The 25,223-nt window shown below is 30.1% G+C and overlaps 1 protein-coding gene and 1 pseudogene across 1 annotated transcript; one reads left to right on the top strand and one right to left on the bottom strand.

The window, feature by feature from the left end:
• Nucleotides 1–2,983: 2,983 nt before the first annotated feature.
• LOC18602358 (protein DETOXIFICATION 18-like) lies at nt 2,984–5,322 on the bottom strand (annotated as a pseudogene).
• Nucleotides 5,323–12,600: 7,278 nt separating this feature from the next.
• Nucleotides 12,601–17,936, top strand: LOC18602355 (uncharacterized). Its single transcript, XM_007033689.3, has 7 exons — nt 12,601–13,040; nt 14,728–14,799; nt 14,908–14,975; nt 15,886–16,033; nt 16,127–16,210; nt 16,559–16,651; nt 17,542–17,936. Exons 1-7 carry the CDS (start codon nt 12,759–12,761, stop codon nt 17,545–17,547), a joined length of 753 nt encoding a protein of 250 aa, XP_007033751.1. The 5' UTR covers nt 12,601–12,758; the 3' UTR covers nt 17,548–17,936.
• Nucleotides 17,937–25,223: the final 7,287 nt, after the last annotated feature.

The raw sequence follows: 25,223 nt of genomic DNA, 5'->3' as shown, positions 1-25,223 counted from the left end.
ATGATTGGCAGAGGCAGTTTCTTTGGAGGTTGAACCTTGTCCTGGAAAGTGATTGACAATGTTCCCTGGATCACGCATCTACAAAATGATTCTCATTTCATAATCAAAGCTCATGGTTTGGTTTCTTCAACCTTGATGGAACCAAAGGACGTAATAAGTTGAGCAATTCCTCCAAGCTTATTTGGTGACTTTGGCTTCCAATCAGCTTGTGTGAACAATAAACGAAGGATCAAGTAAAGATTAAGTAAAGAATAAGTATGTATGACACCATCTATATAGGGATAGATATTAAAAGGGAGAGAGAAAAGAAGAGAGAATAAAATGGGAGGCTTCTACTTTCTTTGTTTTCCTTAAGTCGTTAACAAGCCAAGGCTAACTAGTCTCTTTGTTGTTTAAAAGTGAGCAACTCGATTTCTAAGTCTGTCACAGATCAACACAGCATCCAGCTCTATATAGGATTAAAAGTAATACTTATGAAGGTGACCGCTATAATAAGTCTAACCTTACAGACCTTACTGCAGAATTTGCCATGAAGGTTATAAATGCCTGCATATTAGTACAGTATCACACCAGTTATTAGGCATCTTTGGGGTTTGACCTTTTCGCTCCTGCATGGACTAATGCCCCAGCTTTGCATCTTATTTTCTGGTTATTTATCGAATGGTTTCTAGTGTCATAACCTGTTATATTTTATTTACTAATGGCTTTCCTAGCTCCCTATAGTTGTCCACTTATAAAATAGGGCTTGCGCTCCAATTTTACTGGGAAAATGTATACTATTATTAAAATCAATCTTACATGTGTTCTTATAATATATACTATTATTCTATGATCAAAATTCTGGTTAACACTTTTCATTTTCTGCCTCTGCAGCATCCACTAAGATAGAAGCTAAGAAGAATTTTAAAAGAAACAAAGTTTCGAGGGTGTTGCCATCTCCTCAGCTATTATTATCCTAATTAATTTTTCCAATGCTTTGCGATAGCCCTAGTTTGTTCCAAGCTGGTTTTTTGGCCTAATCAACATGAAAAAATGGCAACTAACAATTCTCCTCCTAGTTTAGATAGAAATATTCCAGCTCCAATTTCCCACTAAACCCCAAGATTCCTTCAAAAAGTTCAAAAAAAAAAAAAACTGGGGGTGATGGGAGCTACTATTTCTTTTGCATTTTCCTATCTTGCTTACATTAAAATTCATTACCTTAACTAGAATCTCTAGATTGGAATTTCAACTCAATTTGCTATCTGTCAATGATTTCTTCCACCAATATTACTAACACAATTGCCAGTCAAGCAAGATTTACGAGTCAGACTTTGAATGATAATTGGAAAAGTAACTTGCGTCGTGTCTATTTATTCTTTTTTTTGTAAACCTAAATTTTTGGATTATACATAATAAAATTCTATAAAATTAATGACGTAACTTGATGAAATTTAGTATTATGAGTCAAGTGATATTAACTCGATTGATAAATTTAAATAAAAATTAAATAAATTGATAATAACAAATATATGTGAATAAAAAAATTAATTTAATTACTGTCTTTTCACTTTTTTTTAATAAAAGGCATGATTTTTTTTTTCACGTGCATTTTAAAGAAACTAATTTTTACAAATCTAGTGTACATAAAATGCGTGCATATAACCATTTTTCCTATCTTGATACACTTCCAGCCTCCAACTCTATTTTCGGACTATCACTGTCACTCGCTTTGTCTCATCCTCTCCATCCAACAAGTGGCAGACATGTATCTTCCCCAAACCCTAGTTTATTGAACACATGACTGAATCAAAGGAGAAGATTTCTGCTTCAGCCTCTCTCCATGGTTAGGAACTTGTGATAGTAAATCTCACCACAACTTCTCCCCCAATATAGATAAATTGGTAAAGAGAAATTGCAGGGATCCCAATATACGTATGTCCAATAATACCGGGCTATAACTTCGTATACTCGATAAGAATTAGACAAATTAAGGATATGGACTATGATCAATGTCTTTCCCTCCAACTTTTCTTCTTGTGAACCATGATGCTTCTTACGACATTCAGTGGTTTAGCATGGTGCATAGTAAGTAATGATGATAATGCATTCCTTCTCTCTAGGAACCTGCAAGAAACGTGAAATGAATACAGTTAATTTGACTTTTGTTATCAGTTAATTTTCTTGTTCAATAGAATATATATGATTCCAGATTTTCCTTCTCCTAAATTTTTTCAATCAACAAATTAGTATATAATTTTCAAAAAAGCATATTTATTACTTTCGAGAATCAGTATGTCATTCTAAATCTCTTGCTTAAATGGTAAGAGGCTTTCCATAATATAAATATTTAATATAACAAAGGAAACTTATTCAGCTCCAAAAGAGAATTACCTCTCAAAAAACTATTAACGATTTATCTCAAAATCTTATGTAGCTGCCTTAAAAGATAAATTGCAGCTTACTACCCATAGAACAAAAACTTGAACATTGATCAGTTCAGACTAATACTCATGTCAACCTAACCAAACAATTATACTTACAAAACTACATTCCTACGAATTCCTATTTCAAATCACACGAGCCATTTCTTTGCAATCATTTTGCTCACATCATGTGCAATATCACAACTCCCTGCAAGTTCTCCAAGAATCATGAACAAATTAGTGTAAAATTGAACTGGATACATTCGAAAGATAATAGTATCACCCTGGCAATGGCATGTTTCTGGCAGAACAAACAAGAAAAAGAGAAGATATTATTCCAAAAAAGACCTGTCTCACAGCAGCACTTAACAGAAACCGAGAGAAGGAAAATCTTCAGTGTATAAATGATCTCTATAGCAAAACTAAACCTTCCGAAAATTGAGTTTCCTAATGATATGTAGTGCCCAAATCAATTCCTAATACTGTATACTTTGATTACACACATTCCATTCCTAAAAGGTTTGTACAGAATTCTATTTTATTTGGAGCAAAATGAACAAAGAGTCAAGTGACTAGTCTTAACCCAAATTTGGGGTTTCCTCCGAGAGATCAACTCGACTCCATTTTCCATATAATGTAATCAACAAGGGGATGCCAGCTTGACAAGACAGCCCGCAAATTAAGCCCGTCCATAATCCCTGTACAAAAACAAATCACAGAAGGGAATAAATAGGTGTGTGCACATATGTATGCATTATGGATATGGTTTATTACTTTTCCTCACCTTAGTATGTAGGTTAAACTTAAACCTAAGCAGGACTGAAATTGAAAGACCAATCACGTAGAAACACCCCAAGTTGGTACAGGCAGCTAGGAGTTGCCAACCACATCCTCTGGCCACCCCTGAGACATCAAATCTGTAAATGTATTACTCTTATAATACTGATGAATATATATATATATATATAGATATTGCTACTGAAATAGAAATTTGCAGAACATTAATCTGAACCTGATAAGACGCATTGTATGACGTCTATTGCTATGGAGGCTGCCAGTAGGGGTGACATTGAGGCAAATTTCTTTATCATTGAAGAGCTGTCTGTAAAGAAATTAGCCAAAATATCATGACCAAAGACTATAGTTAGGACAGCTACCAGAGCAAGAAGGAATGATAGTTTCAAAGCGACAGCCATGGCATGCTTAGCTAGGTTAGGATTTCCAGCTGCCAATTCATTAGACACCCTTACGCTGTCAAAAAAGGTTTTCCCTTGCCTCAATATCTATAACAACATCAACATTCTTGGAAATTTTAATAAATTTATACAAAATAGGAGTGCAAATTACTAACCTTGCTGCAGCACTAAGGCCATATGCAATCATGTAGGCAATAGCTTCTATATTCAGGCTATAAATATCAAGAAAAAATATCCATCACCATCGAGCTTGGTAAAAATGCTTAGGAGAATTTATGAGGAAAATAGAAGGAAAGGAATATGCTAAACAGTCTGAAAAGGTTGCTATCCATGTAAGTTTGCTCAGAGACAAATGTATATATATACACCCTTGAAAGCCATTGTTTCTGGTACTATAGTTTTGGACTCAACTTTTAGTTCAGACTGTTTAACCAAAATGGAAAGAGAGAAGCCTACCATATTGCAATCAATGAAGACTTGATTTTTGGATTCGGCATCAATCCTGCTAAAATTATAAGAACATCAAACGCCCAATACTCCAGGCTAGCAAGACGAAGAAAAGTAAAAATAGGTGGCTTGGTGATATTCAAGTTATACACGGATAGTACTGAGCACATTAAAGAGATATTTAAAGATTAGCGTCGAAAAATCACCACACCATTTGCTGCAGAGGGTATGGCTAGTCTCAAGATTTTGAGAATGTTACCAAATGATTCTAACGACAACCCTTTCCATGTGTTCTCAAACCTCTTAGAGAAGATGACAAACATTGCTAGCGAAAGACATGATAGCCATATTGAAATTGAAGCTGCCGCTGGCGATCCTATGAAACCCATACTTGTCCGATTGACCAAAAAGTACACAAGCGCAAAATGAAGGCCAAATGGCACCCCCGTGAACAAGACCAAATGCAACGTAATGCCTTGTGCCTGACAGTACCTCATGATGTTTTGCTCAAAACCGAAGGCAAATCGCCCAGGAATGAGGTACTTTATGTAAAGGGCGGCGGCAGTTGCAACTTCAGGATCTTGACGAAGGCGGACGAGTATGGGCTTTGTGAAGAGCCGTAGAACGGGTATGAGAATAGAGAAAAGGAAAGAAATTTGGCAGGATGCTTGTAGATAAATTCCGAGCTGTCTGTAAATTCTGGCACCAAACGCTTGACCACAGAGCGTCTCCAATGCTCCGCTTAACTCCGTCTGCAAAAGAAACAGACAAGAGAAATCATAAGTTCCAATGGAAAGTGGATAAAAGGAATGATTAATAATCTGTTCCACACGAATCTCATATATATATATGAAGATCGAGACACCAAATATTTATTTCATTTTCATTTCTTTTATCTCAATTATATTCTCTCTGAACAGCTGAATTTATTTGGAATTTCTATATATATATATATATATGGAGGGATCAGAGAGAGACTTAAAACAATAAAGAATATAGAGATGAGGGGTCACCATTAAACCAAAACCGGTCACCGTGGCCCATGAATTGGCAAGAGATGAACCCGCAAGCTCAAGTTCGCCAAGGTGGCCAGCGAACATTATGGACACCATAGTCATTGAGTAGCAGAAAACATAAGCCACGATCAAAGGCAATGCGGTCGATATTTGTTCTTTGGCCTCTCTCACATCCAAAATCTTTCCCCACCACCTCCCTTGATAATTTCCTTCTCTCCGCACGTCACTTACAACCTCAAGATTTGGATTCGTGGCCATCACAAAACCAGAAATCCAAATTGATGGATGGAAAAATAACTAAGAAAAGAAAAAAGAGACAGGCAGGAACAAGAAACAGTGAAGAAAGGAAGGGAAACAAGGTGGTGTCAGACTAGTTCACACAGTTAAAACAGTTAAGAGAGATCCTGAGAGGTAGTACATGGTGGTGCAGTCAGCTGGTTTGGGGGAGTGTCTGTATATATTTAAGGAGTAGGGGTTGGGACTGGTAGAGTTATAGGTTTTTCGCATTCTAATTTTGGATAAAAATAATTTGTTAGAGCAAACAGCCAGTGAAATCAGATACATATACTATGTTAATACATAGTATGACTATTATAAGATAAACAACACGTCTTGCATGTTACTTCTTATCATGGTAAATCAGGAAGGAGGAGGAGTATATGTGCCCCGTTGTTGAGAATTTCGTTTGTGGAAGAAACAGTATAATTGGAATTTTAAGTTAATTAATTTGAACATGTGATGGAAATTTGAGAAATATTGACACTGTAAGTCACGGAATAAGATTTTATGGTGTTATAAGTGAAAAAAGAAAAAAAAAACTATGAAGTGTTAACCGAAAAAATATCAAATTACGAAGCTTCTCACTATGTTTACCCTTTCTATTTTAGTTTTTATACTTGAATGAAAAGATAAAGATATGTTTTGGGTAGGAAGAAAAAGGAAAAAGAGAAAAGAAAGCAGTGAGCTGCTCATACTTCAAGCTCAATTAGGTCCGGCCAGATGGTTTGGCTAAAGTCCAAAACCCCAGAGATTGAATAAAACCTTTATAAATTAATACTTTTGGGATCATAAAAATTTATGAATTAATCAAGATATTATTTAATCGATAAATTATAATAATTTATTAATTTATACATTAATTAATAAAAATTAATTTATTAAGGTATTTTTATTTTTTAAAAACATTGAACTTATAATACATATGTTATGTATTGTGATATATGAATATTACATCATTATTGAATTTCGAATTATCATTATGAATAAATTATTGAGAAGATCATGAAAAATGACAAAGAAGATAAAATTGAATATAATAGTTTTGTACTGCAATCTGTCTTGCGAAAACATACACTCAAAGCAACAACCGCATTGCATAATTTTCTCTTGTAATATAAGAATATTACACTAGAACTTATTAATATACTAAGAAAAGTTAAAGATGGGATTCAAGAAGATATCAATTTAAAAAAAAAAAAACAAGTAGCATTGGAGTTTTATTAGACAAATGCCTCCTAATTGAATTATATATATATATATATATATATATATATTAAGTAGGACCAATGTATTTTTTTTAAATATATTATCTTATAAATTTAACAAATTATTAATTTGTCACTTTGGTCCTAAGTCGGGACCAATCAAAAATATTAAAAATATTTTTTTAATTTATCGAGTATTAATTTATAAAGATTTTACTATAATTAAAAAAGTAAAGAAAAAAATTAAAATTAAAAGAAATATAATTACTATTTTATATATTAAAATATTTTTTATGTATGCGTGTGTATATATATATATATATGTCCTTTAAATATAAATATATTTACTTTTTATTTTGTATTAACATTACAAAAATTATAACTCATAAAATTATTAATTACAGTGTATATACCTTTGTTTATATAAACTTATAACATATAAATCTAAAGAGAAGTTATGACATTAGAAAAGTTAATTGAGTAATTGGATACCTATGAAGAAGATTTTAATAATTTTTTTATTTAATCGGGTATTTAAACGGGTTAGGATAATTATAGGGTAGTAGGAATGTATTAGGGTTAGGGTTAGAGTTAGGGTAGTAATTTTTAAATTATTCGGGTAGTTAATAGGGTTAGGATAATTAATTTTTAATAGGGTTAGGGTTCGGGTATCTTGAAATTAGAGGGTACCCGACCCATTGATATCCCTAGATTTGCTTTCTTTCTTAATGTAATTGGTTTGGCTCAAGTCCAAAACATTAAGATATTATTTAATTGATAAATTAATAATTTATTAATTTATATATTAATTAATAAAAATTAATTTATTAAGATATTCTTTATTTTTTTTCCAAAACATTGAATTTATAATACATGTATTGTATATTGTAATATACGAATATTACATAATTACCAAAATTATGAATTATCATTATGAATAAATTATTGAGAATGTCATGAGAAATGACAAAGAAGATGAAATTGAATATAATACCTTTATATTAGTGTCTATCTCACACAAAATACACTCAAAACAACAATCACATTACATAACTTTCTCTTGTAATATGATAATATTACACTAGAGCTTATTAATGCACTAAAAAATATTAGAGATGAGGTCTAAAAAGATATCAATTTCAAGAAAAAATAAGTAGCATTGGAGTAATATTTGACAAATGCCTCCTAATTGAATCATATATAAACTAGGATAGTGTCTATAACTACGTTACGAAAAATATCATAAAAAATATAGATTATGTTAGAGTGAACTTCAATTTGATACCTTCAAAAATGTTTGTACGGAAAGCTATATTGTATTATTGAACTACATAAATGTATAGTTCTTGCTGGTTTATCGAAAATCTTCACTTACATATATAGTTATAAAACAATACTTATTCAAAGAAGATAATAATCTTATTAAAGATTGTTAGATATATAATAAAATATAAAGAAATGAGAAAGTATATAGCTTATACCATTAGCAACTTAAGATAAATAGTTTTACAATAAAAGGCAATAATATAATGTAAAAATCTTATCAATATAAAATAATTACTAATTTCTAATAGTATTTGCCTTTTATATATAAATAAATGACTAAAGCTTATCAAATTCAGTTGATTTATTTATTTAATGATGACTGTGTGCTATACTTATTGAGAACTGAATAGACTTTCTTTACTTTTTTTATTTTGTTCAATGAATTAGATGAATATTTACTTGAATTTAAACATTCATATATAAAAGAGTTGTCTAAATACTATGAATTCAAGTTCATGTAAAATAAGAGGATATAGACAAAAAATAATATTAAATTATAATTGATAAATATTAAATAAATCTATTCTTTAAGCATTAAAAGTTATAAATTATTATTTTCAAGTATTTTTTACTAAAAAAAATAAAAGGAAGAAACCCTTCAAATGTCAAAAATTACGTAATTTTGACATAAAGTGTATAAAAAAATTAATTTAATTGAGAATGACATGTGTCAACCAATTGACCCAATCAATTATCCTATTTTTATATATATTATAGATATATATATATATATATATATATATATATATATAATTTTGATATATAAAGAGATTATTAATTTATATATCAAGTAAGACTAATGTGGTTTTTTTTAATGTATTATCTTATAAATTTAACGAATTATTAATTTACCACGTTGGTCCCAAGTAGGGACCAATCAAAAATATTATTTAATCGAGGTTATTAATTTATTGAGTATTAATTTATAAAGGTTTTACTGTAATTAAAAAAAGTAAAGACAAAAAATTAAAATAATCCAAAAAAGAGTAAAAATTATTATTATAAAGAAAAATCTTAAAAAGAATCAACAAAATGTGCAAGAATTGAAAAGAATGAAAAAAATAAATACAACATTTTGAAGAATTAATTTGTATTTTAAAAGTTAAAAAAACACAATTGAGACTTTATAATATGAAAATTTGTTAGTAAAATTTAAACATTGAGAAAAAAATTTAAAATGTCAATACTTTAAAATAATTATCTTTGATTTTTTATTACTGTTATTATTTATATTTTTTAATTTAAAATTATTTTTTTACTATTATTAATATTTTATAAATTTTTTCAATTTAAAATAATTATTTTTTGCAAATATTTGAAAAAAAAAGCTGACCCAACGCGAAGCAGGCGCACCATTCTAATTATGATGCCAAAAGAATGTGGAACAAAGAAGGATTTTTAACCCTTTAAGATTTTTTAAGGCACTAATTTGATTAATTAAGGGCCAAAAAAATTAATATTTGATCAATCTCCTAATAAGTGTTTGATTTTTCTTAATTATCGAGCTACAAATATTGTATTGAAGTAAGGCAAAAAAAATTTGAAATTCATAAAAACCTTGCAACGACTCTAATTTCACTTATTTTAAACTTGCAAATTAAACACCCAAATTTGACTTATTTTTCAACTCGGTCCTCATTATTATGCTTAGATATGATTTGGGTGTCTAATTTTGATCTTATTTCTTACGATTGGACTTAATTTGTTTTAAACCAAACCAACTAGATTTTAAAATAGATTTATATAACATTAAAATCAATCTAGAATTTCCTTTTTCTTTCCATAGTTGAGTTAATTGAAAAATTAGTTCTAGAAGGTAAGTTTGAAATCAAAATGTGAGTTTTATCATTTAAATCTTATCAAGATAGTTCACTTTGGGCTTAGCTCAAGTAATAAAGATGGAGAAAAATTAACAGTTGTGGTTCCCTCTATTGCACCCAAAACTCTTATCCAGCTCAGGGGTATTTCCAACTATTGTATTAAAGGAACCCCTTTACTTGATGGTCAGGATCAAAATATTGGTCATGGAATAGCCAATTTTCTCCATTAAATATTAAAGTTCTTCCTGGAAGCGTCCATAGGCTAGCCTTGATTTCAAAGCATATGCAAATTCAAAAAAAATAAATACCAAATTCCAAAAAATCTGTAACACCACCCTCTTCTAAGACTTGTTTAAAAAGGTGGCTACATGGTTAATGAAGTTGTGTATGATTGGTCATGTGCCAGCAGTAGTACATGATTGGTCATGTCATGGTTGGAGACGATAATATGCGTCAATGGCGTTCAGGAGCAATCGTTGTCGTTGTCATTGTCATTGTATCACGGATTACACATAAGTAAAAATTAAAATAAATTTTAAATATATAACTATAAATTTTCTTTTATTTAATAATATTTTTTAAAATTAAAAATATAAATTCATATAAAGTACTATAAGAGTAGATTCAAAATTCACTAATATGAGTGAAATATATAAGAATTAAAATAGACTCAGATCGATATAAAAATCTGTCTTTTTTATAAATAAAGAGTCATTATAATATTTTATTATGTAATTAAATGAAATAAAATATTATGAATTTTACGTCAATAAAATATAAATAAATTTTAAATATATAAAAATAAACCTTCTTTCATATATTAAGTATAATTTAGATACACGACGACCGCTCCCACCTCCTGCCACTAACGGACTGAGAAATAACTGCTGCTAGTGTTAACTCAACAGAAATTTTCAACAGTAAACCGTCATCTTATTTAACATTTTGCACCTGTATAAGCCATGGAATTACCCCTCCCGTAATTTGCAAAAACTCTGTCCAATACCTGGAATGTGTTGGCACCAACAAGTACAACAATGGGAGTTTGTCTCGGGAAGACACGATGATACTGAGTCCATGGAGATTCGCAACCGTTCGATGGCCTCGTGAAGATGTTCTTCCATGGTTCCCCTGGAAGGCGAGGTCACAACGCACAAATCTGTGATTAATGCAATGACAAAATAAAATATTTCAATTTTTTATTTGTTTTATCTAAAAATCAACAAAATTGAAAATATAACGACAAAATTAACATTTACATTAACAAAATCTTTCATAAAATATTATGATTCTCTTTTTTAATTTTATTTAAAAATTAAATAAATTGAAAGTACAATAACAACTTTCAATAAGATTGAAGTACATCTGCGAAATTCAATTTATTTATAAGGACAATTCCACCTTAATCATCAATAAGAATGACTTAACTGAACAGTTCATGTGATACACAGCCATATACAATTTTGTATTGTTCCAATCATGATGATACCGAAGACATTTTTTTTTCTTCCTTATCCCATTTGTCCCTCAAATCATACACAATAATTCCTCCACTCCCCACTTTGAGCATGCCTTGCCAACCATTTTCCAAGCCATGAATGTGAACCTCCCTTCAACAACACCAAAACAAACGCAACCCCCCAAATCATGGCAATTGGCAATCACAATGTTTCTTGTATATCTCCTTTTTAATGAGTTGACAAATTTAAATGAAAAAAACCCATTATTTTTAATTACAGGTCCACCCAACTTGCAATGAGTGAATTCCCCTCCACGTCCCCTCCCGTAACCATAATTTCCTACCATCTATTTTTTTTATTCTCCTTCACTCAATCTTGTATTATATGTGACATTTGAACATTCGATTTATTAATTAATACATAAATTTTTATTTAAAAAATAAAATTTGAATCTCATTCTCCAATTAAAAAAAAAACACTTGTATAATATGTGAGTTTTAGGAGTAGGTTGATATAGTCTAAAAGACTAAGTCATCAAAAAATGGGTTCTTTGTGATTAATGCACTAAAGATTCTTTTTGCCTCTCCAACCTCTTAAAGGCATGTATGGGGAAAAATATTATCTTTCTTACTGAATAACACCAAGACAAACTATTGGGTAAATAAAAAAGAAAAGCATGGCTTTGAATTTATTAAGAGACTTAATTTATGATTAATTATATGGTTTGATTAGTCCTTTTCATATACATCACAAAAAATCACGTAAGTTATAAACTCAAAATTATGGTTTATGAGTTAAGTTTGAATTTTAACACCATTAATGTTCTAATCTATATTTTAATTTCATATACATCATAAAATATGAATCATAACATTTATTTCATTGAAAATGAAGAAATTAAAAATCAGATCAATAATTTTTTTATTTAAAAGAAAATTTAGCATATCAATCGTATCAAATAGTAAAGTTGTTATACTCAAACAAATCATTAAGAAATATTCTCCTTATTATATCTTGCAAATAGAAGTACCCAACAGAGAACTTACAATTAAAGGAATGCCAAAAGAAGAAAAAGGGAAAACAAGTGCATGTCTTCTAGTGTTTTTCTTTTTCTTTTTGTCAAATTAATTAATAAAAAAATATTTTACTTTAAGTCTCGATTTAAGATGTAAATATACAGTTTTTCTTACGTGTTTTATTATTTTGAAAAAAACTTACATTATGAGTAACACCTAATTATTAGAGATTATCGATAATCAGATTCTGTTAAGACAAACAAGTTAACTAACAGACTTAACTGACGATAATTACATAAATAGGCAAGCTAGTTCAACCGTTTAGGTAGGAAAGATATTTTAGTTGGGGCAAAATAGAGAATAAAAATCCAAGTGAAGGTCATTTCCGTTCAATTAAACATACGTTGGTCCCTTTCGTAAATTCCGCCACCACTACCTTTTTTAAAACCCAACTCCCCACTTCCCCACTCTTTCTCTCTTTCTCTCTCCTTTGTTCTTCAACTTAAAAAGAGAACAACTGTAGATACAAAACAAGGCACACAAAAAAAAAAAAAAAAACCAGTAGAGAAAGAGATAGGGAAAGCGAAAATGGTGGATGATTTCATGGTATGTGTAGACAGAATCATAGCATCAGCTTGTTTTGAGTCATCGTCAGTGAATGAAGGACAACCAAGCTCAACAACAACGACTGGGAATACTAATGTTGTTGTTTCTGTTCAAGAATCAAGTGGTGGTGGTGATGATGATGATGATGAAAAAGAAGGGTGTTTTTCAAAGAAGCTGAAAGAGATGGTGGAGTGTAGGATATGTCAAGAGGAAGATGATTTGCTTTCCTTGGAAGCTCCTTGTGCCTGTAACGGCACCCTCAAGGTCTTTCCTTTTCTGGGTTTCTTCTTCTTCTTGCTTTTTCTTTTGTTAAAGGTTACTTTTTTTGTTTAAGTATGAATTTTTGGGTTCTTTTATTTTTAAATGAAGATGGAGGTTCCTTGTTTCTTTCTTGTTTTCTTTGTTAAAGATTGTCTTTCTAAGTTTTTATTTCTGATGTTTCTTTTACTTTAAATGAAAATCTGCAGAAGATAGGACAAGGAGGTTCCGTTTGAGCTTTTAAATCACTTGGTTTTTTTAAAAAAAATTTTATGCTCGGATGATTGTGATTGTATGTTCTTTTGGTCTTACCATGTGCTTTTTTTTTAGGTTGGGGTGGTTGTAAAAATTAAAAATTAATTGATCCTTTGGGCTTGTTTTTGTTTGTCCTTTGACTTTCTCTCTCAAGTCTTGGTGATGGCTCCGTGTTATCGGCTTATTGCTGTATATAAAATACAAAGCTTATTGTAAAATGTTAAAAAAATCTTTGGTTAGCTAGGCTTTTTGTTTTGTTTGTTTTGGGTTAGCTGGGCTTTAGTTATGTAGAGCTGGTTATCTGGTGTTTCTAGTAAAGTGGGTTCAAGCTTTTGCGTCTGTGAAGGCTTTCTTTTATTGGTTTTGGAAAGTGAGCATTGCTTGGTGTGTGCCTTTTTTAACTCCTTAATTCTGTCTCTTTTTGACTTACTCTCTCTCCTCGTACGTTATTTCCTGTGCCTCAATATCAAAGTACCAATCCTAAAGTTTCAAGTGCTTTCTTGCTCTCTATGGAAGAAATTTTTAAAACAAAAAAAAGAAAGAAAGAAAAGTGAACAGCATCAATAGGGAGTTGAGCTGGGACAATGCCTAATCTGGATTAAGAATGATTATATTTTTTAAGTGTCCAACCTTATTTAAGTTACTACTATAAAAAATAATTAATATTGTACATTTGTTTCCTTATCTTTCTTTTTTCTTTACCAGGCATGGTTGTAGTAGATGTCAGAATGGTTTTCTATTTGTACCTGATTAGCTTGTAGATCACTGAAGTTATATTAGTTTAATAGCTTATAATTTTAGTTTAGCTTTGGGAGGATTTTCAAATCCCATGTAGCATATATTTAATTTCTGTTGCTGTTTAGTCCTTCTTTATTGCTCTGTAAAAGAAATATTAAGAAGGATATTACTAGTGCTACTGCATTTTTCAATGTTTCTACTGTCTTACGAAGTTTATTTCAAGGAACCTTACAGCTGCAGATGTCCAGTTCCTTAAGGCAACTTACAATGACCTGATAAATCAGTCTTATGAACCAAACAGTTTGCAAATATCTGAAATTGTTAGTTTTCATTTATTAACATTATAATTTGAGCTGGTAAATTTTGTGCCAGGCTTTTATCTATAGGCTGTAGAGGTCAACAAGTGTAAATGCACAATATGTGAGTGAATAATTTCCTCCAACATCAGCAAGTGTTTGTACATATATAGATTTTAAGTTGTTATGAAATTTTGTATAGTCTTTGTGGTTAAGGTGGTCTGCTTTTCCTGGCATACATGTGTGGAAATAGTCATCAATGTAATGGTTGAAATTGACATGTCTGTCGAGCTTTAAAATCTGCTTTCTTGATATGTTAATTATCTGGTTATCAGATTTAGATACTTTGTAGATTGAAATATGTGAGGCATCTTCTAAACTTATCTTTGAATTTTTTGCTTTAGTTTGCTCACAGGAGATGCATTCAGAGATGGTGCAACAAGAAAGGTGACATAACTTGCGAAATATGCAAACAGGTTGGAGGTTTCAGCTCATTTTTTTTAAAAAAAAATCTTGCATATACCAAAAGAGAAAAAAGATGACGTTAATGTATAATTTGTGCAATATTGCTCTTTTTCTATTAGGTCTTTTCACCAAACTATTCTATTCCACCGACCAGAAGCAGTCCTGATGTTTTGGCAATTGACATAAGGTAACCTTTTTTCTTTTATTCTTTTTTTTTGGGGGGGGTGGGGGTGGGGGGGTTGGGGAGCTTTTTAGTATGTGTTCTTTTCATTATTTGTTTCTTTCTACTGCTATGTCTGCCCTGTAGCTTGATTCAAACTGTATTTGATAGAAATGTGAGACTTATAGTCCTATTAACATTAGTGTGCCTAGCCTAAATCAGAAACTAGTTTGGGCATTGCATCATTATTGCCCTTATAAATATTGGAAAATAAACTATTGTTTGCAGAAATCCATCTATGAGCCATGTTAGGTTTCAGTCCAATTTCGGCCAGCTTGGCTCCAATTTCGATAGTTTTGACTCAGCCAAATTATTAACTCCTTAATGGCAATGGACATGTGTAACATATAAGAATAACAAATTACATCTTTGTAAGGGTTAACATCAACTGATGTTTGATTCTTTCTTTTTTTTAAAAAAAAAAAAGACATAAAGTTGCCACATAGTTTTCTAAAAAAAAAAAGGTAGATGTATAAGAGTTATTTGAAGAAAGAGATATTTATAATTGAAAAAAAAATCAAAATAAGTGGAATAGAGTAAATGATTGGTCATTCCATTCCTTCTGAAATAAAATGTCTTAGGACCAGCCACATGTGCCATTCCTGTATGACTTTTGGTTGTTTGCAAGTTCATGGACCATAAAATGAAGGAGCCAGAAAAAAGCTTGTCACTTCATTGATGTTAGTAGGAAGGATGTAGTATGACATCCTTGTTTGTGGTCTAGGGCATTAGCCAGTCATAAATTACGGGGATGCTGGTTTAAGAGGGGATATTTAGTTATTTTTCTTTTCATTTAATCTTTCTAAGTGCACTTCAGATTGTATATATGCATCCAAAGAACATTCTTCAAGCTCATAATTATCCTACATTTGATCAGGCAAGCATGGAGCCCACATATGGATCTTCGTGATTCACACCTTCTAGTGTTAACCGCTTCACAAAGCCAATTACTCCAGTCAGAGTATGAAGATTATGTTGCTGCAAATAGTGGTAGCCTTGCCTGTCTGCGCTCTGTTGCTCTCATTGTAAGCAGATTAAACTTATTATTTTACCAAAATTCTTTGCTCAAGAATGATAATTTGTCTCAAATTTGGAAATTTATTTGTGTTTGCATGCAGTTGCTTATAATTTTGCTCATACGCCAAGCCCTTATGTTGACAAGAAATTCTGGCATGGTGCAGGAGTCATCAGCATTCATTAATGTGAGTACAACATGACACCAATTGGAAAATTGCACCATAGTAGCACCTCAGTGAGCATTTGCATTTTTATGTTTGCACATGGTGCCATGGAAATGTTGTACATGCATGTCCAGGGATGTAGATGGAAATATGTTCAAGTATACTTGCATCAATTTGTGTGTATAAATTCAAAATTTTCTTTTAAAGAGATGCTGCTAAGAGCACTAACATAGTTGTAACTTGTAAGTAGAGCTAAAAATTTATTTTCTAACAGGGAAGTTCAAGCAGATGAATGTTGTGGGATGCTTGAGATACTTTCATTTTTTTTAGCCTTTCAAGCCAAGACTGAATTAGAATATTGGTTTTCAGTTTCAGGTTATGCTTCTTCAATTTGCTGGTTTTCTTCTGCCATGCTATGTGATGGCTCGCACATGGTACTTACAAAGTCGAAGGAGGAGACAGGTTAGTTGTAGTTTTAGATAGATATTCTTTTTCTTTGGTGTATCCACCAATATTCAACTTATTTCTACCTTTTTTCAGATTGTTATGATCCAATAGTAAATCAGCTTGGTTTAAAATTTCATGCCATGTGACTGCTGTTGATAGAATAATCAGTTTTAATATTAAACATGATTCATTTAAACAAGAAATGTTGCCTCCTTCACTAGTTTTTCCTATCACTGAGATTTCAAAGACAAACTTCTACAAGTTCTTACTCCAACCTTTTGAGAATGTAAGATAGAAAGTGCTTCTTAAATAGCTTCTATGTTACTGATCAAGTGAACTTCAAAATGGCTTACGTCTATGGGGTAATGGTATGCACAAATGTGGAAGAAATAAGAGTTATGTGCTTGCATTTTTATCCATTTATGGTGTTATTTTTCATGCCACATATTATGATTGAATCCCGTTTTGAGCACTAAATGAGTCTTCCATACCTGCATGACAACTTTGGTTGTAAAAGAAGTGCACGAGTAACAGAAGTGGAACTGCATTTCATGTTCTTGGACTACATGGATTATTACATCATGTTTTGAGGGTAATGGATCTGTAGCTTCCTTGTGTCTAAGATGATGTTATAGCTGTGTATATCTATGCCCTAACTATATGGATCTAACTTCGTAAAGCTGTTTGTACCAAGTTGAGCATGACTGGGGGAATTAAACTCTTTGTTTATCAATATCATGTTTAGATTAAAACTATTAGCAGTTGGGTGAGACAGTACAAAATGTAATTTCAATTTGAGTTCTGTTTGTGTGAAAATGCCTAGTCTATCTGTCAATTGCTGTCTTATTAAATATCTTTCTTTTGCCACTGTAATTGATTTTTATTGCTTTTTTTGTTTTTTCAAGGGTTAAACCGGCTAAAGTCAATTTATCTGCATTTTCACAACGGACTGTTCTTTCCTTCCATGCTGAAGACAGACAAGTTGTTTTTGTAAATGGCAATTTCTCAAAGTTGTATCTCCATCAAATAGGTGCTCTAAAAGTCTAATGGCTGAAATCCTTTGTATCTCAATTACAGAACTCGGAAGCAAATGTAAATGTGATCACGAGTTCATTAGGTTTTTTTACTTTATTCTGGTAATCGTCAAAAGCCATGGCTTGAGACGGTAAACAGTGCTGCTGATTTGGCATCTGCAGACTCATGTAGTTTCAAGTTGACTTACATACTGCCTTGTGACTCTATCGGTACTCATGCAATTCTGCTTAATAGTTGTTTAAGGCAAAAACCATGGTTGTTTCAACTCTCTTGAGCAGGGAAGAATGGCAAAGCAAGGGGATTTCTCTTTTCTGTTAACAATCCTTAACGGGAAGTTCTTTAAAGAATTATATGAAAAATGTAGCTAGAGGGACTTTCTCTTTGTAGTTTTGGTATGTTCTACCTCTGCTTGAACCCATTTAGCTTGGTGGGTTGCTTGGAATTGGACCTGTTTACCTTCATAACCCGTCATTTAAGCTTGAACACTAAACAAAACGGGTAGAGCAACAGCCCATTCAGCAATTTCGTCACACGTTTTTTCTGGGCTTTGATATTTTATGAAATTAATCTTTGGTAGAGATGAAGAATTTCAATCTCGGTGTTGCAAAATTTCCCATGACATTTATCTCTGTACAACCAACCTACTTAAGTTGAGCATGATGAATTTGAATGTGAGACCTCTTTTTCACAGCTAATGAACCCACCATATGCTTGCGCATTACAGAAAGAACATACATAAATAAGTATCGTATTACACTTGAAAGGAGGTCCTCCAAAATTTATTCATTTGTAGTGTCCATAGGAAACTAATTACTTTGTAATTAAAATGTTGGAACCTTCGTACACAACACGATGTGAGTATATGTATATGTATATGGACACGCGCGTTAATAAATAAATATGTAACGTAGTAGCAACGGTGCCAGTTTAGTTATGAATTCGATAAGCATCAAACAATTTGTGGTAGATAATAAATAAGTAATTAAACAAAATGACCAACTTGAATGAGTATAATTAATATATATAGATTCATCAAGCACAAGAAACCAAAAGGCAGGCCCATGGAACTTTCCATTTAAAAAATAAAATAAAAGCTACATTATGCCTTAATCCTTTTGATTAAGCCACCTTGAATGGAGGCATTTTTAAAAAATCATCGAAAGATCCTCCCGACAAAACAAGAGCATACCAACGTAATCTTTCTGCCAATCTTGTCATGAGAGCAAGAGAGAGAATACTACTTTTTTCTAATTAGTATTTGTTTAATTACTCCATTATATGCTTAAAACGTATTAGGGGATAGGTATGTTTTCTTCCTTGCAATCTTCCACAATTTAATATTGGACACATAATTATTTGATTAAAGGTTATCTTATGACACCATTATTTTAACCATATAGAAAACAACAAACGAGGCAGGTTCGTTTCCTATCAAAAAAGCTTGTGCCTTGACAATGATCTTCCACCTTCAAGAACCCTTTTTGAACTCTCGAAAGGAAGGTGTTGACCCTATCTAACTCTGAAAATTTATGTAACCAACCGCATTAGATCATTCATTTATTGGTTTCTTTTTCATTTTCTAATGGAAAAGTTGATTAGCAGCCTGCACAATCCGTGATCACTTTCATTAGAAAAAAGAAATAAACATAGATTTAGTTTCTAGGCTAAATTATTTAGGTAGCACAATAGCACTATGATTACTGTTTAAACTCATTAATTATCTAATTATAACATAATTCTTGAGTGGCAAAGTGAATTGAGATTCAACTATTTACTATCTTGATTCGTTTTTTAAAAAAAAAAAAATTTCTTATAAACTTACTTTTACAGACAATAACGATGGAATAATTTTTAATATGTATCACACATATGATGCATGCATGAAAGAAATTAAGAAATAAATAAACATAAGTTAACAAAAACAAAGAGATATACATTTCTATTGACAAAGAAACATACGTTAAGAGTAGAATGTCCTAGCTAGATTTTAATTTTGACTAGTTCTCCTTGCCCTTGTTAACTAAAAACAAGAGAATATATTGAATTTGTAATTAATTTGAAGAATATTTACTTAATTTCCTGTTAAAAAAAGCATGCATGAAGGTTTGAAACAGTCTTCAATTGAATTTGTTTAGCCATATATATATGTCCCTTTCAATCACTGGAGCAATTGACAGAAGCCTTAAAACACAGTGATCTTGCCGCATTATGCTCCTACGTTATTGACCATGATATTTTCGTGCTGTATGATTCATCAGTATTGATGAATTTCAGGATTAATTTTGAAGGAATTATATGAGGAAAATCCAATATAAACTAATGAATGAGGCTTACTAATAGTAATGACCATTGCATGTTTCCAAGGGGAAACCAAACTTTTGAAAATCTTTACGTGTTCAAATATTGAAAAGATAATTAAAGATTATAATTAACTCAATAAGTTTCTCATATAAATTAAAAAAATTAATTTTATATTCAATACTACAGAATATATTAAGTAAGTGTATGAATAAAACCATAAATTTTATCGTTGTTATTGTTTAAGACGTAAGCAAACAGCATTAAGATTCAAATTTAAAATTTTATTCAGTCCGTGCTTCTTCTACTGTCTAAACAAACTTTCAATAATTTCGCCAACGGTGATCATTTGAAACATGAAAAATAATGCTTGAATGTCTACAAAAGGTGAAAGCATGAAACTTTAGTTTAATTTGTCATGGGGGAAGCATGAAAATTTTGAAAGCAACAAAATCAAATCTGAATCTTAATATATGAATAAGAATATTCTTTGGCTCTAATCCTCAAATTCAGTCCTGATTTTCACAGGTGACCCATCATCAATAATCAAAATGTTGCCCCACTTTCACCGAAAATTGATGATTTTCCATGTAAATTGGTTGTCATTGGGCACTTTGTCATAGGCTTGCTTCTATAGGCAGAAAGAGGAGATGTTCACTGCTAAGCAATGTTTAAGCAACATTTTGGTTTGTCATAAGTTTCATTGTCAATCGAAACAATGGATCTTAATCTGAAGCAATTTTCAAGATTTGCTGTCATTTTCATGGGACAAAGAAATCCACGTTTTGTGCCACAATCACCGTTTATTTCGTTCTCCTATGGCTCTAAGCCATGCGAAATATGCCTTCTTAGGTCAAACAGGACCCCTACATAAATGCTGTCTTCTATCAATATATATATATATATATATATATATGTATATCTATTACCACACAAAAATAAAATAAAAACATAACCCATTGGTTAATTCGTTTTCAGCCGATACATATGGAAACTCAATACCAGTTTATAGTTTATTTGAACTAAACAATGTTAATATATAATATAATTAACCAGATGAGGTATATATTAGTTTAATTTTGTCATTAGTCTCGACAGTATATAGTCTTGGATCCAAACCTTTTCCATCACCTTTTATTGGTAATATCTTGAATGCATTTATTTTTATGCTAGAAGACTAAACAATTTATTTTATCTCTTAATTTTATTTTTTTAAAAATATTAAATCTAAATATTTTGGTAGAAGAAAACAAGTATTTAGAACCATTTGTTTTTGAATATTTTAGCATTCAACTGTCGGCATGAATAGTTTATAGTATATTGGTGTACAAAGAAAAGTATTTAGCTTTTTGTAAGTTGTCCAATATGAGAAGTCCAATGGATTTGCATGGAAAAGTTCAGACATAGACATAGTGACCCTTTTTTTATGGTACCATTAATCAACAAAGAAACAAAACATCTTGTAATTTGAATGTCACCATGTTAATATATTTTTTTTTATCCTTCTACTTAGGGTAAAGAAAAACTTAACCCAACATCGAGGAAGGAGCAAGGACCTAACATATTGCATGGGCCATAGGTTGTTGAACAAGAAACCATAGGTGGTTATAAAGCTTAAAATAGTTTGAAATTAAATAATTAATCGTCTCTAAAAACGTCATTGCTTGTTTCATGGTTCTATATATATTATAATTATCATTATCGTATGATACACAATATGTACCGTACCATAAATCAAGATACTAGTAAAAAATAATACATATTTATAATTGTATTGCATTTGATCAAATATCGAAAATGTTTTGTATAATACGTAATATGTATCTTACGATACGTCTCGTATCGTATGATACAATCGACATACTTTTTTATAAGTTTAATTTTAATTAATTATTAAAAATTTTATTTTTTATTAATTTTTTGAGTTGAAACATGAAAAATATATATTTTATAAATTTCAATCTTTAGATTTTAAATAAAAAACTAAAAAATTGAGTTTCTTTTTAATTTTAACATGATAAATGTTCTTTATTTTTTAATTAATAAATTAATGTAAAATTATATATTTTATTTAAAAATTGATATTATTAAGAAATATGTTAAAGGTTTAAATTAAAAAAAATAACCATCTTTTTTCAATTTGTATCCTATAATCTTCAATTCTATTAAAAAATACAAGATTTTTTAATTTTTTTCTTTATTTTTTCATATATAGAATTTATTTATAATTAATTTTAAAATTTTTGACCGTACCTTACAATACGAAATGATACTCGATACTAAAAAATAAAATTTCGATACATGATACATATATCGATTTAACAACTATAACATATAAACATATCTGATTAAAACTATACTTATTAGAATTATTTTAATAGCTTATACTTCTTAAGAGATTATGTATCTTAATATATAAATTTTTTTAATGACTTATACTTTCTAAGAGATTATGCATCATAATATATAAATTTAAAGGTTAAAATTCGAAAATTCAAACCAAATACCGTTTTTTTTTTCTTTTAAATGAAAGTGTACCATTTTCCCATGGTCACTTATAATCGAAGTTGTGGAAGCTAGAATGACCCACAACATAGCTAGGCCCCTAAATTGAACCTTGAAGAATGAAGGTTTTAAGGTTGCCAAGTTGTTGGAATTCCTTGACGAGTGGGAGAGTTATTCAAGCTGACCCTTTTAGAACCAGGCCATACTTGATAAAAGAAGAAATAATTGATTTTGGACTGCAAAAATATTGAATCCAGTCTATTTTTTGTCTACGTTCCACCAACTCTCCTACCTGTCCTTTTGAAAAATTACAAAACTGTTACTGCTCATAAACAATAGATGTCTTTTCTCTTTCCCCTTTTGATTAATAAATAATAAAACTATAATCATATGTGACTATTTTCTCCCACATTTCCACTACTTCAATTTAAATTTTAATTGTATCAATAATCACTCACACTTGGATTTATATTGTTCACAAAATAATAAAAAGAAATATATTATTATTTGACTCGGGGAATGAATGTATGTATTTCTTATTCAAAAAATTAAATTTAAATCTTCATTATTTTTTAAATTAGAAAAATAAGAAATATGTTATTTATTTCATTCTTATCCTAAATTCGTTATTTGGTTTTTAATTATTGAGAAATTTATTTTATTTAATATAAGTTTATTTCTTCTCTACTCAAATAACTGAGTTTAGAAACTTCTTCCTCAAATTTTTTTAAAAAAATATTGACAAATTTGGTAATAAGGACTATAAAAATGTATCACTAGAGTATTTGATCCTTAAGAGTAATTAGTTAAACCGTACACTTAACTCAAAAAGGTTATTCAAAGAAAAAATTAATATCTTTTGTTATTCAAAGAAACTTTGCTTCTAAAACTTTCTTTGTCTCAAATAATGCCATAAGAATAATCAACGATTAAGAATAGAATGTTACTAACTAAGGCAAAAATTTATCTAACTTGAATGATCCAATTACATCTCTCAAAATTCAAGCTAACTTAACTTATCCAAAAAATAATTTACCTAAAATGACCACACTTGACCTAATTCCTAAACTTAATTGGCATCTCTAACAAAGTAACACTCCTAAATTTTTTTTTTATATATAATTAAGGGAGAGGGGATTTGAACCCTACTCTTTAAGCAGGAAGATCATGCATCAACTAATGAACCAAATGCTCAGGTGCAAATATCACTCCTAAACTTAATTCAATATAATTTGAAAATTACCCAACCATTTATCACCTCTAACACTATGTATTAAAAAGGAGGAAAAACAAGGGAAACATGAATATATATATATATATATATATATATATATTTCTTCATTATTTTTGTACTCCGAAGGAAGAAAATTGATTTCCTCTTAACCTTTTCTTTCCTTCCTCATAATTTTCTTAAATTCCTATCTCTCTCTCTCTCTTACCAGTTATAATCTAAATTTTAGAGTACGTAGATCCCAAAACAAATCCTATTATTTGATAGGGATATCCGAATCTTATAAATATTTGATTAAATTTTTGAAATGTTACTAGAATCTTACCTGAATATTTTTGACATTATTCGTTAAATATTTGTATCTATTAAATATTTAATTAAAATAAATTTAAAATCAATATTTATGTATATTATTAATACAAATTAAATTAATATATTAAGGTTGGTTCATAAAAAATTTTAAATTATATTTAGAATAATAATTGAATTTTAGTAAATATTACATAAATTATTAGAAATTTATAAATAAAAAATAATATATAAAAAAATTAAAATTTAATATTAAAAGTCATTATTTATAATTAAGTTCAAGTAACCATGGGACTAATACAGGAAATCATGAAATGTGGTAGTTTTATTACTTAAATTCAATTATAAAATACCTTAATCTTATTTAACTATATCAGATAATACAAATTACCTAATTATAAGATATCTATTAACATCCTTATATGTAATTGACAAAGAATACAACCTTTTTAAGTCTTAACTTGTTCGATAAAAGGCTTGTCAAGCCTGACCTAAATGGAACTAAATCGAGTTCAAACCTGTTTACTTAAATTTTATTAAACTTGAGTTTACCTAATCTATTTAAAAAAAAAAAAAAAAGCTTAACCTGAGCTTTGAAATGAACTCCTATACGTGTCTCTGGGTTATAACTGAGTTTAAATCGAAACGCTGGTAAAGAAACTTGTTTAGTCCAATTAAATATCTAAAAGTAATGATGCTTACATCTTATTTTCTAACCTATTTGCATAACATAATAAAAATTATAAACAAAATACATTCTAAATTATATGTATACATTGAGACGAAAGGGAAACAATTTATTTTATAATCTTTGATTTTGATGTATGTTTCCGTAATTCATAATTAAGTTAGACTAAATCAAACTATGTTGGAAGATTAGAAGCTACGTCTAAGCTAAGACCATTGGCATTTTGGTTAAATTTCATGCGACAAATTATTGGACCAAAATCACATGCTGGTCTACATAATCTCAATTATGGACCTACCTACCTACCTACGGCATAAACCTCCCATATCCATGAACAAAGAAGAATTTACCTAAAGTGTAAAAAAATTTCTTCTAAGATAATAATATTCTTTTCGTCTTTTAAATAATGTCTTATTTTAATTTTGTACAAAATTTTAAAAAAATTAATTGACAAACTGATTTTTTTTAAAAAAAAAACTTAAATGAGATATTAATTTGGGAAAACTAAAAGTATATAAATA

The sequence above is a fragment of the Theobroma cacao genome, chromosome 4 (assembly GCF_053813885.1).
Source record: "Theobroma cacao isolate CCN51 chromosome 4, ASM5381388v1, whole genome shotgun sequence".
Taxonomy (NCBI): Eukaryota; Viridiplantae; Streptophyta; class Magnoliopsida; order Malvales; family Malvaceae; genus Theobroma; species Theobroma cacao.
This window is presented reverse-complemented; position numbering and strand designations above follow the sequence as displayed.